Source organism: Dermacentor silvarum, chromosome 8, assembly GCF_013339745.2.
Source record: "Dermacentor silvarum isolate Dsil-2018 chromosome 8, BIME_Dsil_1.4, whole genome shotgun sequence".
NCBI lineage: Eukaryota > Metazoa > Arthropoda > Arachnida > Ixodida > Ixodidae > Dermacentor > Dermacentor silvarum.
The window spans coordinates 128,150,482-128,168,102 of NC_051161.1; the positions used below are offsets into that span (position 1 = coordinate 128,150,482).

Below are 17,621 nucleotides of genomic sequence, written 5' to 3' on the forward strand. Positions count from 1 at the left end.
TCGAGGTGCATGCGGCATCAAATGCAATCTGTAATGGCATTAGCATAGTACTCGTAAAAAAGTGTTTCTAGAGGACAAGTCCCCTCAAATCAGAACGCGTCTTGAGCACTAAAGTGTGTGATATGAAAAACGCAGGGATGGAATAACTTCTTGGACAAGCGCAGTAAGCCGACTATTCGGATATCTCTAGATTGGTTATTCAGAGCGTTCTGATCAAGAATGGCAAAGCTGTGTTTTGTTAATCACAAGTTCTTCGACTAAATGTTCCCGCTGTGTACCAAAGTTCAATTAAGCTGTCACTCCGTTGAAAATATGTGCGCCCACTACACCAACTTTTTTCATACTAGGCAATTCGTAGAAGCTTCTGCATTTGCTGTTTTAGAATAGTTTTTTTTAATTAAGGACGAACACTTAGAGATAGTAAACACTTGTGCTTGCCCTGTTTAATAAGGGCCCTGATGAAATTGAATATTTTGCTTGTGGCTCTTTAAAAGTCTCTGTATGACCACCGCTGAGCTATGCGGCCCTCCTCTACCTTGCACAATGTTTTCAAATTGCATGACCTTCAACGCTTCTCATAATGCGAACGAATACATATTTGTATTGCGAGAAAACAGTCATGGATCATGACCAAGCTGAACCATTAAGCGGTTAGAATACATGGAGAAAAGGAACCAAATTGTAGGCAGAAATAGGTACAATTGAACCCAGATATTATTTATATGCCGTGACAGTAGACTTGCTACTGAGGTATGTTTATTCTCTGCACCATATATCCGGAGTTGGACATTTTGTTGGCCTAACTGCTACGAGCTTATCTAGGAGGAAATAGCCCAAAATAAGATGACATATAAGTCTTGACGACGGAGTTGTTAGTGGCACCTGGCCTGTCCACCAGCTTTAAGTGTCCGCTTCTTTTGTGTCATTTGCTCAAAGATGAACCGCACCTCCGGCGTATATCAGTGCACAGTATTTGCGCCATCGTAATGTAGCTTAGAAAAAAACGTTGAAATGGTGTACCAAGACAAGGCGCCTGACATCACTGGATTTCAAAACCAGTCTGATAACCATGTAGTGTAGTGATAGCCACAGATCTTTTTCATCCTCTCCCGTTGGTTGATCTCAACACCTCCTAGACGTGCTAGATGAGAGCGTAACGGTGTGTTACGCGTCAGCTCTGCAAAACTGCCAGTAACACGTCTAGACGTAGCGCAGCTACTGAACCGCGTCATGACATGCCATGACCGCCTGACTCTTGCGCGCGCTGGTTAGTGCGATCCAATAAATGTGAATCCCAGTGTGCGAAGTGGAAAGGCCGAGGTGTGCCATATTTACTGGCAATATGTCCAATTACTAATGTTCACACGTGGCGTTAGAATTGCTATTGCAACATAACGCACATTCACCAATGTTGTACCAAATCTCGCAACGACACATGTTCTGCAACGACACATGTTCACATTAGAGGTTCATGATTGCGTGCGCACAATGTCTGTAACAACTACGCCTGCGTTTATTTTTTGTGAAGTATCGCGTTCTATTGTTTACGTTCAGTGTTGCAGCAACGGTTTTCTTTGTTAGAATGGCATTATTGACAAGGAATATGGAACCACAAAAGTAACTAACACATTTTGGGATCTTACCTGAAACGCGCGTCTTCTTCATAGCATGCTTTCCTTTAGCGAAGTTTGATGGATCACAGTAAAGAAATGAGTCGACTGTCAACCCCAAGCATAGAGCAAGAAAGAGCAGAGAAGAGACGGTGTGGCCGCAGCGCCCCATGCTGTACACTGCAAGATGTTCGCCTCACCGAAAGGAAGCCATCAATCCGCAACACCTCTTTTTCAAGGCTTTTGGGAGCCTCGACGGCGAGCCTGCACGCTATCCGCTAGTTTTAGCCCCAGATGAAGAAACAAACGTGCTTTGCGTGACGGCTGAATAAATGGTATTCTGCGTCATGCTCCGAACAAATCAATTCACCTTCGCATCGCTGCTCTAGTTGTGCGTCAAATCCTTAATTCATTCTCTCGCTTGATGGTGCGTACAAATACATACGGCATGTACTGGCACCCGTAGTGACAGAATACTTCAAAAATGTTGCACGGAAAACAGGCAGCGACCACTGTGACGTCTGTCGGAGTGTTATTGCGTAAGCATTGGAAACTCTGCCACCCATGTTTCTGCATGCGAAATCAAGCTTCACCTCAAACTATTGCGTTTTACTGCTAGTGCTTTTAAGAGCAAGCTGTTTAAGCCAGCCTAGAAAGTGCGCGTTTCACAAAAAGCCAGCCGCGCCGTAGCCATGGCAACCAGCGACACCGCAGCTGCCTGCAACTGCGTTGCCTACCAACCACGTCGCGGAGCGTCGCACGCTATGCTCTGGAGAGAGAAAGAGAAAATGAGAGCGAGATAGAGAGAAACGAGTTCCAGCAGCACTAGTACAGCGGCTAGAATAGGGGAAGTGTGATTACCGCCCGGCGGCTCCTATGGCAACCACCGTCGCCGCCATGTGATGCATCCGCCGGGGGGCGCTGGCACTCGTTCATACGTCGAGCTGCGCGGCCGATACGAATTGGTCCGCGAGTTTCTCCCGCTTTCTGTTGGAAATTCTCGGGCGAAGTAATGTTTCGTGCGGTGCCGACAAGTGCTCAGGGATGAGCCACCGTCAAAGTCGCTGTTTTGTGCCTGTCTGCACGACTGGTTACAAATCGTGCAAAAAGAAGTTGTCGCTCTTCGGGGTATCGTAAGACGAGGAGACGTACCGAAAGTGGCAGCGCAACATACCTCGGGTGGACAAACCACTCGAACGAAATGCCGCTTTGTGCGAACTGCATTTCGATCCGCAGTTTGTGTCGCGTCACTTTGGACACATCATCAGTGGTGAGCTGGTGCGCCTGGAAAGGAGCAGGCCATTACTACAGCCGGATACGATACTGACGATCTTTCCAAACGTCCCCAAGTACATCTCCAAGCCAGTGCCTAAGCAAAGTAATGCGAAAGAAATGTTGGACCCACAGTTTGCACCTCCACAAAAAAGAAATCGCGAATCGCCGATGGCCTCACCCGACACATCGGCAGAAGCACCCACGCTTGCCGCCAACTCTGGATTACCAAAATGTGATCGTGCCGCCCAATCAGTGGGGTAAGCACGTTTTTTTTTCTGAAACTTCCCTTTTTGTCGCATATAGCGTCTGCCTACTGGGGCCAATCATGAGCTTGCGTCACGCCCAAAAGCTTGTGCTGTTTCGTTGCGGGGACAGCATGATCGAACACTAAGTGTTTGTACGTGGTGTCGAGCTCTCACTTGATGAGCACTGCGATCCTCCATCCCTCCTAGAGGCTGTTGACAGCATGCAGCTTTGTTCTGACGCTGCGCGGTCGGTGGAGTTCCCTCTTGCGCGCAGCTCCAACATGACAAGCTGGTATGAAAGCCTCTACCTCATGAAGTGCAAGGGGCTTGTAAGTGGACCTGAGAAGTGCTGCATCGCCTCCAAGTACCTCAGAAGGCTATTGCTCAACCAGAGGTGTCGAGCTAGGCAGCTAAAGCGTAAGGAAAATTACGCCAGGAAGCTATAGGCAAGGACCCAAGCTACGGTGCGCAGCCTAAGAGCCAAAGCGAAAAGCTTGGACGAGGCTCTCGCGCAGCAAAAACAGGCAAATCACGCGATTGAAGAAAGTGCACTGAAGAAGAAGATCGAGAAGCTCGCACCCAAACAGAAGGCAGCAATCATGCAATGCTTTGAAGCTGCAAAAATGATCAATAATTGCACCATATTTTGCTTATAACATACCAGTTTTCAAGTAATCTTGCAAACGTGAAAATATTGAGCGAGCCAAGGCAACTTTTATGTAACATAATCATCGGTGCATGCCAATTAAGGGCAGTTACATATATTTAAGTGAAATCCAATTGCATCTTTCCTTAACGAACAACTCGGACTCAATTCATCTTTGCAAGCAAGAACAGTTGTTTTCGTTCAAGCGGGCGTTTATAGACAGTAATTTGGCGCGTAAAATAAGACCGCAGTGAAGCAAAACTCGAGGCGTGTCCGCGCGGCCTCCGAGGTAAACATGCCAAGATGGCCTAGATCTCGCAAGCAAATGACGTGTTGTACGCGAATTTATAGGGCGCATATGTCGCTATAATGTTGCTGCGATCTTCGCGAACACGAGTGGCTGAGCAAGATGTGCCATTTGAGGTAAAGAAAAGGAAATTCGCATCGCGAATCGGGGCGCTTATCCGGCTAGTCGATCGTCCGGCCTGGTCGGGCGACCTGAATGCAAGCGTCAGCGCCGCCTTGCGGCTGCATCTGAAACACGTGCGCGAGCGGCGGGGCCTTCGTCACACTTCCCTATTCTAGCCACTGTAGCACTAGAATGTACTAGACAATGGTCAAGTGGGCCGAACGGCGCTCTGCCGCTGAGGCACCGCGTGTGGAAAAATAGTGCGAGGGCGCTGCGAGCGAACTGGATTGTTGTTCACGCTTTACGTCAAGGGCATAGAAAGACGACTGGAAAACAGCGAATTAGGTTTTGATTTATCCTACATGCGTAATGGACAAATGGTGCAACAGAAGATCCCTGGACTGATGTACGCAGACGACATTGTGCTACTAGCGGACAATAAAAAAGATTTACAGATACTTGCGAATATCTGTGGGAACGCAGCGACAAATCTAGGCCTTAAGTTTAGCACAGAGAAATCAGGGATTATGATCTTTAATGAGCACACGAGTAACTTCGTGGTGTCAATTCAACAGCAAGTAATACCCATAGTGAAGCAATATAAGTACCTCGGCGTACACATAAACGAAGGAAAGAATTACTCAAGCAACCACCAAGATAATCTGAAAATAAAGGGGAAGCGGAATGCAGCATTAATGAAACACAGAGCACTGTGGGGCCACAATAAGTATGAGGTGGTGCGTGGAATCTGGAAAGGAGTAATGGTGCCAGCGCTAACATTCGCAAATGCCATTATATGCTTAAAATCGGATATATTGGCGGGTTTGGAAGTTAACCAAAGATCAGTAGGCCGGTTGGCTTTGGGAGCACACGGTAATACGACAAATGAGGCAGTGCATGGAGACATGGGTTGGGCCTCTTTTGAAGTCAGAGAAGCACAAAGCAAAATTAGTTTTGAAGAAAGGCTCAGGAACATGGATGAAAATAAATGGGCGGCTAAAGTGCACAAGTATCTCTACATGAAAAGCGTGGACACAGAACGGAGGAAGAGGTCAAGGAAGTTGGCAACCAAGTACAGGATAATCGAAACTGTAAGTAGACAACCAGGGGTCATCAGAAAGAAAGTGAGAGAAATAGAGACCGTGAATTGGATGCAAAGAATGGAAACGAAAAGGACAATGGAGATTTACAAGAATGAGAAGAAAGAAATTAGAAGGGAAAATCTGTACGATAACACAAAGGGCAGTGCCTTGCTATTTGAGGCTCGAGCCGGTTGCCTAAGGACGAAAACATATCGGAACAAATATTCGGAATTAGATGAGACATGTGTATGCTGCAGTAAAGATCCAGAGACCACTCAGCACATCCTAATGGAATGCGACGGGATCCACCCAGCGAGAACCGTAGGTAACGTGCAACTCCCAGAAGCGCTGGGGTTTAAAGTGGAAGGAAACATAAACAGATCAGCCGTAGAGATCAGCAAGAGACGATTAGAGTACTGGTGGAAAAAATGTAGGGAAAAGATGGATGCGACCTGATCTCTTAAAATCATAGGCAGCGGTACAAGGTAAATTTTTGAAAAAGAAAAATAATGATAGGTATACAAAAATGCAAGATAAAGAACATGTATAGTATACCTGATTAAATCAAGCAGGCTAGGTGACTATTTGTCGCCGCCCCGTTTCAAAGGGGATGCCAATAAATCATCATCATCATCATCATCATCATTGGGGCGGAGACGCGCTCCGCGGCATATTCAACGTACTTTCGTTGCGAGCGCCGAGGCCGATTGCGCATAGTACGCTCTTAAAATAGTGCTTTATTTCAACTGTAAATGTATGTTTACACCATTTTGCCAAACATATATATTTGAGACACGGTTTATACAACGCGACGTCTTCAATGTTGCTGTCGTTGTCAAGCGCGTCGTCTGCTAGCGAGCGCGCGTTCGCTACGCGGACGCTAGCGGTCGCCCAGTTTTTCTCGCAGAACCTCTGTGCAGTACATTTTTTTAATGGTTTAGTTGCTTCGGTGCGCCCATGACTCTTGACGGCCGGTTCCAAATGTAGTTTTAGCCAGGTGAACTGCTGTTTTTACCACTGTCCTCTAAATATAACTGGTATCTCCGCACCATGAAGGCTACGTAAGAAAATTTTATTATTGATATCGTATCATTTCACACGCGCTTCTTAGGTGGTGGATATTGATCAGGGACAATGATCGAAGAAAACCATATTAGAGTGAAATAAACCAGGTTTATTAACTGCGTGGCGCGAAGAATGACCAATGTATTTTTAGGTAAATAAATGATAGGGTACACACACACACACACACACACATATATATATATATATATATATATATATATATGTAGGGGAAAAATAACAAATATTGTAAATGCAATAATTGAAAAAGTGAGAACTCCCGGCCGGAATAAGCTTCCGCACGTGCTTGCAGTAACAAACACGCTGATTAGTGAATACTGGAATTAAAACTCTCATTCGCAGAAATAATATTCATAGCAGGCAAAAGCATCTTATATATATATATATATATATATATATATATATATATGTGTGTGTGTGTGTGTGTGTGTGTGTGTGTGTGTGTGTGTGTGTGTGTGTGTGTGTGTGTGTGTGTGTGTGTGTGTGTGTTATTGATATACTGTACGACGCCGAATAGTCATTTCCGTTTGAATGTAACGCATGACAGCGCTATTGAATCTCAAAGGTGAGTGACTGCATGCAAGTGAGGACTTTTATTCCGAATGATTTTGCTGCCGGAGAGTCGTGGCTGTTGCGCAGAGGCGCAGTTCCTGAGAGAATTAACGGACGGGAGGTCCAGTCTCACCATGTTTGCAATCCATTAAAACTGAGTGCCCCATGTGGTACCACACTTATCTTCAACGAACGCAACAGATCTGCACATATCTCTACGTGTATGTGAGACATTCCGTTCCTTTAATTGTTTCATTATGGTCATTATGATAGTGCACAGGATAATTGAACGCAACCGTTTATAACATACAAGCTGCAGAGTTGAGCGGTCATACATTAGGGAACGGCATTACATTAACGCATGAAATATAGGGTAAGCGTAACATGTTTTTCTCGGAAATCAGGCTCGAAAATAACTTATGTTGTTTACACCCCCAAAAATAAGCCGAAGAACGCAGCCACCTGCTTTTTTCTTTTTCTTTTTTTAATATAAGCAAACTCTTGGGTTTTACGTGGCAAAACCACGATATGATTATGAGGCACCCGGTTTAGTTTTCACCACCTGGGGCTCTTTAACATGCACCTAAATAGAAGTACACGAGTTTTTTTACATTTCGTTCCCATTGAATTCCGCGACCTGGATTGAACCCGCGAGCTCCCGAATTAGCAGCGCAACGCCGTATCGGACGATATAGGCACTAATTAGGCTACCGCGCAGGCTTTCTTTCTTTTTTATTTTTTGGAGTATCGACTGGAAAAAATATCCACGCACGGCTTACGGCCAAAGATTACCATATATAGAATGGCTAACTAAAACCGTTTCCGGCGCGCGAGGTCCGACTGCAATAAATTTATGACCCCGTACCAATTACTCCGCATTCTGTTGCGCGCGAGAAAGGCGGAAACTTGATTGGAATGTTGCACTGAAGTTTACTTTTTTATCTATACCAATGAGTCCCGCAAATCTAAGTACAAGGCGCCGCATGGGGCAGATATGCTTTACTTCTTTGAAGCGGCAAGCAGGAAGGTTACATATGTTACAATTGCTTCGTCTGCGTTTCGCAAGACCTACTGATAGAAAACTATAGGCGCAACAATACACACGAGAGATACATGCTGCTTGAAGAACGAGAAAAATATTTTTTCTCCAAAAGGGAACCGTACAATAACATAGTAGAATGAAAGCCGACACTGCGGCCGCAACGCGCGCGCAATCACCGAGCGGCATTAGAAAATAATAAAAAATAAATAAAGAAGAGAAAGGAAAGGAATTTATTCTTAAGGCATAAATACATGTCATATGCAATTATGAACCCTATTTGATCGGTCTGAACGCAAACACCAGCGCGCGAAGTAGTAGGAATGACCCTGCCGAGCAGTATCGCCAGCAGTTTCCCACGGCGCGACCTTGATGCGGCCCAATTCACTTCGACCGCAGCGCCGCCCCAGTATTTTTCCACGTCGGGCGCCTCACTGCAAATCATGCGCCGCCCCAGCCGCTCGTCCCACTCGACCATATTCTAGTACGGTCTAGCAGCACCAACGAGGCAACGCGCAGATACCCACTGTAGCGCAGAGGTGCTGCCGACGCCAACCGCGGCTCTCCGAGTCTCCGTTTCCCCGCATTAGCGCCGAACGCTCGCTCTATCCGTGACTGCAGCTGGCGCCTCTGGCGGCGGCTCGGCCGAGCTGCTACCAGCTGCCACGGCCGGGTTGCACCACTCCAATTGCTAGTAGATACAGCGTTTGACCGCTGGCGCCACGCTGCGCCGCTCGCGCGTACCGCGTTTCTAGGTGGTTTCTTTCGCCAACGCCTCCTATTTATTTAGGAGGCGTTGCTTTCGCCGAGGGCGCTCGAACGCAATCATATGGTTCGCATGAATGCAACCCTTGCAAGCGTGGCTGTATGGCTGAGGGAGGAAGAAGAAGCCGGTTCGAACGGCCACGTGTGCGATGAGCTCTGCTGCAAACAGCGCATCGGCCCTCGGCGGAGGATTCCAACCGCCGTCAACTACTGATTCCGGTAATTACAAGGTCGTTCTCCCTCGTCTACCAACTGGCAATACCGTTCTCAATTCAGTTTTCCTGCATGCTGACCTAGCAGAGCGGCCGTATCGGGCCCCGGACTTTCGCGATGCGCTCCTTTCAGTTCTGAATGCAGCTGATATCCTCGTCGCAGGACAGTACCAGATGAGCCATTTGTGGCTAGTAACATGCGTAATAGCATCGCGAAACAAACACTTGTCGACAAAGGAGAGCTGCTGGTGAAGGGCCTCAAGTGCCTTATCATAGACCCGGAATGCAAAAACATCAAGATGAAGCTTCTTTGGCTTCCCCCACACCTCGAACAGAGACGGATTGTTGAAGCGCTAGAACCTTATGGGACAGTGCAGTCTATCACGAGAGAAATGTGGCGGTGTGATGGTATGGAGGGCTGGCAAATGACTAATCGCGACGTGGCGTTTACACTGAAGGACGGAGTCTCTGCCAGTAATCTGCCTCACCTATTGAGCATATACGGACATCAGTGCCTCGTCTTGGTTCCTGGCCGTCCACCACTTTGCCTACGGTGCAACAGAGTCGGGTATATCCGGCGACAATGTAGGACACCACGCTGCAGTAACTGTCACCGCTACGGTCACATTGCAGATGCATGCGTCGGAACCTACACTGACAAGCTTCGTGGAAACAGACCAGCTGAGGATGAGACCATCACCGATCATCTAATGGATGTGAGTGAGGCTTGTGGATGCAACCGGTGAAACAGCCGCTGAAGCTCATCGACAGGAAGAGACAAAGCCTTCATCGGCGGAGGATAGCCTTAGCCCGAAGCCTGCCGCTGTGGAGGACACTAAGTTGCCTGACGACGAACCAACTATGTTATGGGCTGAATTGCCACCAGTTCAAGACCACCCGCCATCAGTGGAATCTGGATCGATGTGTGAGGCTACTAAGAAGCGTCCAGCACCAGCTGACAACCCATCGCCCACGGGAAAGGAGGCCCGGGTTCCCAAAGTGTCAAAGTTGACAAAACCGCTCCGGGGAACGCCTACACCAGCAGATATCTCATGTGTTGAAGTGCAGCAAAAGGTCGCAAGTGCATCACCTCATCAAGAAGGGCAGTGATGCACCCCTAGAGCAGCGTGTGAACGCTGCGCCAACATAGGTAATCATGGCGGGCGCTCTTCCCTTCCACTTTGGTACTTTAAATGTCCGTGGCTTACGCAGTAAGCGACGGCAAGTTCAGCTCCTTCGTTTGCTACGCAATACGAAAATTAGATATTGCTGCCATCCAAGAAACATAGATTGAATCCGATGAAAACACAGAAGTAGCTCTAACTCCACTTCTATCTGACTATAATGTTTGTGTAAGCGATGCAATAGGAGTTTCCGCTGGTTGTATGTTATTCGTTAGAAGACAATTACAATGTGATGTGCTGCATTTGTTTACAGATAGAGAAGGGCGCCTAATATGATGTGATATTGATATCAGTGGTATTAGCTTTAGATTTATGTGTGTTTATGCCCCGAATAAGCTACGTGAACGAGAGTGTTTCTTTTTATCTCTAGAACATAATTTGTCTACTGATCGTGCATTGGTCCTTTTTGGGGACTTTAATTGTGTATGTAATGTGCAAGATCGTACGTCATTGAGGCTGAGACGTGATCCAAGTGGTGATGCGTTGCAACGCCTGATGTGTGAATAGAAAGTTTTAGATTAGGGGGACGCAAGCGTAGGGGCCCGCTAGTGCTTGGGGCCGCGGTACTGCGCCTGCGCAGACCGGTCTGCGCGTGCGCAGTACCGCGGCCCCAAGCGCTAGCGGGCCCCTACGCTTGCGTCCCCCTAATCTAAAACTCTCTATTATCAGCTTGTGGACATTGGGGAACATGAAAATGCGGGGTGTCGCTACACGCATTTCCAAGGTATCTCGCATGCACGGTTTGATCTAATTTACGTTTTGCTTAGCGTACTCTCTCTTATTCATGGTTACACTGTGCACCCTGTGTTTATTAGTGACCATTGCCTAGTCTCAGCATCTTTTGGTAGTCGTCGATACCAAAGCCGGCGTATGTGCTGGGAGTTGTGGAAATTTAATAACCAACTACTTTCGCGTGAGTGCTTCCTAAAGCGTGTTACTGAGCTTATAGCTCATCTGTCATGCCGCAAGGACTTGCCTCTTTTTGCTGTGTGGGAATTAATCAAACAGGAAGTTAAAATGATAGCTATCGAAGAATCATCAATTTTGGCCTTTGAACAAAATAATTACAAAGAACTGTGTAAACTTCTGAGGGAATTACATGAGCTTGAATATCTCCATCCGGGTGAATATATTGATGATATTCATAACACCAAGGCGCAGTTACAGGCTTTGTACACTGAAAAACAGAGGTGCACTAGTGCGTTCGCGAGCGCAGCGTTTTCTGGAAGAACAGCCATGCAGTATGTCCCTCGATGATGAGCGCCGACACGCGCTGTCTAAACAAATCCTAGATATAGACTATGGTGGAATCGTTGTGGATGAGCCGACCTTAATAACTAAAGCGTTCTTTGAACATTACCAAAAATTATTTCGAAGCCACAAGCCATTAGATACAGGTGTGTCTACCAACAAATTTGTATCGTTGTTGCCCCAATTAAATCAGGACGATTATGATTATACAAATGATGACATTGATATTAATGAGATAACTGCATGCATAGATTCATTAGCGAAAGGCAATACGCTCGGTCCGGATGACCTTAGTGCCGAATTTTATCAGTGTTTTCGTTCCCTCTTGTCCCCATTATTGCTTCAGGTGTACCGTGAGGCCTTGGAGCTAGGTTACCTACCTGCCACAATTACAAAGGGCACACTGTCCTCATAGCCAAAAGCAATGATGAAACTAAATTAAATTGCAAAACGTGGACAGATACCGGCCTATTTCCTTATGCAATGTGGATTATAAAACTTTTGCAAAAGTATTAGCTAACCGTTTACAAGTCGTGATAAGATCTGTGGTAGGTGACCATCAAACATGTGGCATCAGAGGTCGGTCCATTCAGACCAAAATTCATGTTGCGAGATCGGTGATAGAGTGTGTAGCTGAGGGGATTGGACAGGTAGCAATGGTACAGCTAGACCTGGCTAAGGCGTTCGACAGGGTAAATCACTCGTTCCTGTTTAGTGTACTACAGCACATAAATATCGGATCCCGGCTCCTTCAAGGTGTCAAAAAATGTTATGCTAATGGGTCAACGAGGTTGATAGTGAATGGTTCTCTCTCCGATCCGATTAGGCTTTTATCATCAGTAAGACAAGGATGCCCTTTGTCACCGCTTCTCTTCTGCCTGTATTTGGAGCCACTTCGTATGAACATCCTGAAAGAAGAAAATTTCCAAGGGTTTAAACTGCCGTCGAGTGAGATTCGGGTTCTTGCATATGCAGACGACGTCGCCTTCTTTTGTACTGACAGAAGGAGTGTAAAGACTGCTCTCGCACTTACGGAAGAATTTTATGCGGCTTCTGGTGCTAGCATTAACTTTGAAAAAAGTTCAGGTTTTTGGTTTGGACTATGGGTCACAATGCCATCACATTACGCAGGTATTCAATAATGGAAAAAAGATCTGCGCTATTTAGGTGTACCTCTCTCACAGTATAGAAATAGCAACAGTCATTGGTCGGGAGAAGTAGAAAAATTACGAAGTAAAGTGAATTCATGGCGAGCACGGAGTTTGTCAATGTTCAGTTGTGCTGAAGTGTGCAACGTGTTCTTAGTTTCCCGTCTCATGCATGTGCTGCAAGTACTGCACTGCTCAAGACTTCGTATACAGGCACTGCATCGCGTATTTGCAACATTTATTTGGAGCTCGAGTTGCGAATCGATGCGGCGCGATAATCTATTCGTCCCTCTTGCAACAGGTGGTCTAGGACTAGTCCATCTCTTCGTCAGACAAATTGTTTCTCGTCTGTTTTTCTTTCGAGACAGTGACCATCCTTTTTGGCGTGAAATGTAGCATCTCCGATTAGTTCATCATCTTCCTGATATAGTAGTGTCATCAGATGCCAAAGATGTCACACAGGCTCCTTGGGGCTTTCTCAAGGAGGTCGTTGATTCATTTCTTTTCTTGAAAGTTAGGTTCAGCCTGGAGTACATTTTCACTGCGAGTCGAAAAGCAATTTCTGCTGCACTGGTGGATTCGATTTTCCCAGATCCTTTGTATCGTGCACCTGATTTAAATCGGCCATATCAGGACGTACTTAGGCGGGTTCGTAAAATGTGTATACCTCCTGGAGCTAAAATATTTTTCTTTTAATTGCATACGGAAACACTTCCTGTTAAAACCTGGTTGAACGTGAGGGGCCGCTTCGTGCCATGGTCCACGAACTGTCGACTGTGTCCACGTGCGGAAACCATAGATCACTGTTTTATTGAATGTACGGATGCTATATTTTTCCGGAACATTCTGCAACGGACGCTTAAAAAGGACATTGACATCACTCCATACGAATTTAGGTTCCTACCGTTTAAGATTACTGGCGGTCCTCCCTATGACATGTTCATAGTACTGGGTTTGTATGGCCTATGGAGAGCTACAATGTGTGATCGCCATGCCGAAAGCCCGCGATCTACAAGATCATTCTTTCAAGAACGTGGAGCTTATGTAAGAAGTGTCTACGCTGCGCAGGATTAACCTCCGCCGGACTGGATGCACTTTTTGGACGCATGTGTGTGTTTGCCCGAGTTTTAAGTGTGTAGCTATGTCCGCACTGTAATATACCTACAGTTTTATTTTCCATGCATTAAAGAAAAAAAAAGTGGCTGTATGGCTGAGTGGTTACGGCGCTCGCTTCGGGATCATGCGTACGCGGATTCGAATCCAGCCCTGGCTAGAATTTTTTTCTTAATATCACGCTTTTCCTTTTTTTCCCTCTCTGTTTGCCAGCGCGGTCGGTTGAACCCCGGTGCCACGGCGGCAGCCGTGGTGCTGGGCGCCGACGCGAAGCGGCGGTGGTTGGGGTGTTGCGGAGCGCAGCGTAGCAACACCCCAAATAAAAAAATACTGCTCCAGTCAGGTAGACTGCTCCCTCCCTGATAGTGAGATTATATTTGGATCATCAAAACAGTGATGCGTTTATAATACCACCGATCCCAACAGCAGGCTAGTCACCACCAGCCCAGCGTTTTCTCCGTCAACGCCTCCTCCGTTCCAACGGCGGCGGCTAGAAACATGGTACGCGCGAGCGGCGCAGCGTGGCGCCAGCGGTCGAGCGCTGTATCTACTAGCAATTGGAAATACGCGGCCGGGTTCGACTGGAGCGCGCGCTCGCTGTGCAGCTGCGCACTACTGCGCATGCGCCGTGCCGTTTTCCCGGCGTTTCGTCTGCTGCGCGCCGCCCGTACACTGTGCATAGCTTTCGGCCGACTTCCCCTACGGGTGCTCGGACTGCAAGTGCTTCGCGAGCCGTTCCCCGATGCCACGGACCGCGAGGAAATGCTTATATACTTCGTATAACTTAGCATCACTTGGCATTACTTTGTATAACTTACCATCACTTCGTATAGCCATGACCAGCTAGGAACCGCGGTCAGCTCCGCTGTCTTTAGCCTTGCGCCACTAGTGCAAGGTACCCAGATTTTTTTTTTACCGTGGGAGCGGCCCGCGGTCCTCCCTCCATGAAAACGAGGAGTGACTACTTCAGGACGTCAATAATGTTTGCTACCTACCTGCCTACCGAATCGACAAAGGAAAGCATTTTCACAAACAGCCCAATAAGGTGTTCCCATGAGCAAGTTGAAATTGAGGATCCTCCAAAGTTTGCTGCCATGTATTGGAAACAGCCTTTTTTCAAGGTCAGGAAGCTGTGTTCCCACAGGGGAGAATTTCCTTGCTTCGCCGCTAGGAGTACACATTACGTGGCATTACAGGGGAAGGGGCTGTCACAGACATCGCCAATCACACCAGCTTTAGCGGCTATGACGTTGCGCTGCTAAGCACGAGGTCGCTGGTTGAATTCCCGTCCGCGGCGCCCACATTTTAGGTGGGTATGGAATGCTAAAACGGTTGTGTACCGTTCATTAGGTACACGCTACCGAACTCCAGGTAGTAAACGTTAATCTAGAGTCGCCCACTATAGCGTATCTCATAATCAGACTGCGTTGTAGCACGTCAGACCCCAGACGCTTTTTTTTTAACATTGGCGGTGGGCGTGGCAGAAAGCATGGATCTTACCAACTGGACTAGCAGCATGTCGCACCATGCTCGCCGGCAGTATAGAGGTGAGTGATGCAACGCTTTCAACCGAAAGCGCCAGTGGAACGTTGGGACTCGTTATAATCTACACGCGGCCTTATTTGAGACTGATGGCGGAGACGGATACGTCTTCTTCTGTTTTCTCTTAGCACATAGTCCTCAGCACCTCAGTAGTGTGTGATCCGTCGTAAAGGTGGCTATGCAGGCGAACCCAGCGGATAATATTGTTTTCGGAGGTATTAGAAAGATATTGGTGCCGTTTTTATTGGCTCTTGCAACCACTGGTTGACCAGAACACGCACGTTTCTGATGGTCCCCGGAGATACATTGGAGCGAGAACAGTCGGAGCCACGTATACATGACGCCTACCGACTGTAGCTAAGGGTATTATTTTATCGGCTTATCTATAATCGAATTAGTCGTTCGGATGGAAATCAGGTAGAACGCACCACACGATGAATGTCGACATTAATGCAATTAGCATTAAAGTAATGTAGAGGCACACCATAGCGCCAACACCGAAACCTGTACGCAGCCGCTCTCTGCTCTCGCACTTAGATACACAGATTGGGGGCGAGCTCCACCACTCGAAATGCTGGCGCAACCGTCGGCGTGACGTGGTATGAGGGATCACGCGGACACAGCGGCAGCGTCGTCTGCTTCGGAAGCGCCAGAGAGCTGAAAACGAAAGTTTGAAGTCCCACCTGCGCTCCCGTTCTGATCAATGTGGGGATGTTTTCCCGCCTCGGGTGTCTGCTTGAGAACACTTGAAAGCACTATAAAAGGAAGTGGCTGCCTTTGAAGGCCTCCAGAATGGTAGGCTACTGCTCGTTGCCGCTGCGCCGGACGTACGCAAACGGAGCCCGGTGCCCGCCTTCACACGTACCCGCAGGCCAAGAAGCTGCGCGTACCTTGGGTTGTGCAACTTAGAACCGGCAAGCAGCCATCGGCCAGAACTCGGGTGTGTAGCAAGCACTTCCGCGAGGGAGATTTCTGCTACGGCGTTGGGTCTGCGATGTTCGTTGAGTAGCAGAAAGCGCACACTGAGAAGCTCGCCCGCGTGCGCTGCCCGGTTAATGTCATAAAGCCTTTGTCTATCAACTTGTTGATGCTAGATACTGGAAAGTTCACTGGAATGGAAGGAGGACGGTAAGAAACATATTAAAAAAGGCATGGCATATGCTCATGTTTGTGTTAGCACCAAATAACGAATGTACTGGATTAACAAAAAGAAGCAGAAGGAAATTTCTCGCTGAGAAGACCGATAAACACACAGTGCGACGCCACTTGAGAAATAACGATATTGAAACATCCAAGAATTTAGAAAAATAAAAATGATTGAATCGTCGCAATGGCACATCACGAGTCGCCGTATAGCGTCGAAGTCCCTAGTTATAACGAAATTATTTTTGAACAGCTCTGATAGCGTCTACGCAATAATGGTTGCTTGTGTACTGTCAGATGTTCATATGCTGCCACCTAAAGCTCGCGGCTCGGTGCGCAAACGCGCTCGCAGCGAAAGCGAAACACTGTGCGTGGACATGCATGCAGATGCGCAGTCGGTCGCTGCAAACCCGTGCGATCGCTGCATCGAGGCTTCATTCTGTCATGCTCAATTTTGTTATGCAGACAACCCGCTAAAAGAACACATTTCACATAGTCCGCTCTCAGCGATTGCCTAACATTCACGCAACAAGCTAGTTCGGGGGACTCCATCGCGTCGACAACGCGTAATGGGCGTTCACTGTACGTATTCGGTAAATAGATATCGCCTGTAAACTATTTTGCGCTCTCTGTTTGCGAAGGTTATGATTTTGGCTGTAAGAAACTTCGCTCGCTTGGAGAATACTTGCAGAAATGGCCAGGAGCGCTCCCGTGTGGTGTTTTTATTGAGCGCCGACAGGCCAAACCTACGAGGAGCGCGCCGCGGTATTACTCTTACACGGCCTCTTCGGCATTCGGCGCGCTCGAAGCGAGCGCGCGCGCCAGTCGAGCCCGGCGGTGGCTCTTACTACGTGAGCGAGCGAGGTGCTTCCGACAGATGGCGACTCCGTTACTCCTCGCCCCCAATACATGTTGCGCCATCTAGCGGTGCCGCCATAAATTACACGAGTGGCGAGGGTGAAATTCCGCTGAGCGTCGAATATATTCCAATGATCTTTTTTGTCACTGTGGAGCTGCACATGCGCAGTGGCACATAGCTCCTTACACGAGTTGACGTTAAAGAAGTTCATCGAAAAGCGGCACGCACCTACTGGCACATGTCTAGCCACCGAGGTTGGTATCAAACACGTTCATTGAAAAAAAGTCACAAGCCTGTGCGGCACACGCAGCACAGTCACAGCGTAACCTGGGTGGAGCGGCTCAAGAGTAGATCCAATTTGGGCACCACGCAAAGCAGGGTCTTCGCGGCAGTCTGTTGGCCTCGTTTTGACCAGAACGATCTGAACGTTCCGCCCGGCGTCGACGTCGAGCTGCGGCTTGTA

General features: G+C 47.7%; 3 protein-coding genes across 18 annotated transcripts in view; 2 read left to right on the plus strand and 1 right to left on the minus strand.

Annotated features, from left to right (window-relative positions):
* LOC119461695 (uncharacterized) overlaps positions 1 to 1,798 on the minus strand; it is a 38,241-nt gene extending 36,443 nt beyond the window's left edge. The window contains exon 1 of the mRNA XM_037723063.2: positions 1,644 to 1,798. Coding sequence (XP_037578991.1) covers positions 1,644 to 1,782 — 139 coding nt within the window. The 5' untranslated portion in view covers positions 1,783 to 1,798. The remainder of the gene's footprint in view (positions 1 to 1,643) is intronic.
* Positions 1 to 17,621, plus strand: part of LOC119461693 (neprilysin-1) — a 559,943-nt gene that overhangs the window by 533,635 nt on the left and 8,687 nt on the right. The gene's annotated exons all lie outside the window — the stretch shown is intronic.
* Positions 1 to 17,621, plus strand: part of LOC119461694 (mucin-2-like) — a 303,059-nt gene that overhangs the window by 176,886 nt on the left and 108,552 nt on the right. The window lies entirely within an intron of this gene.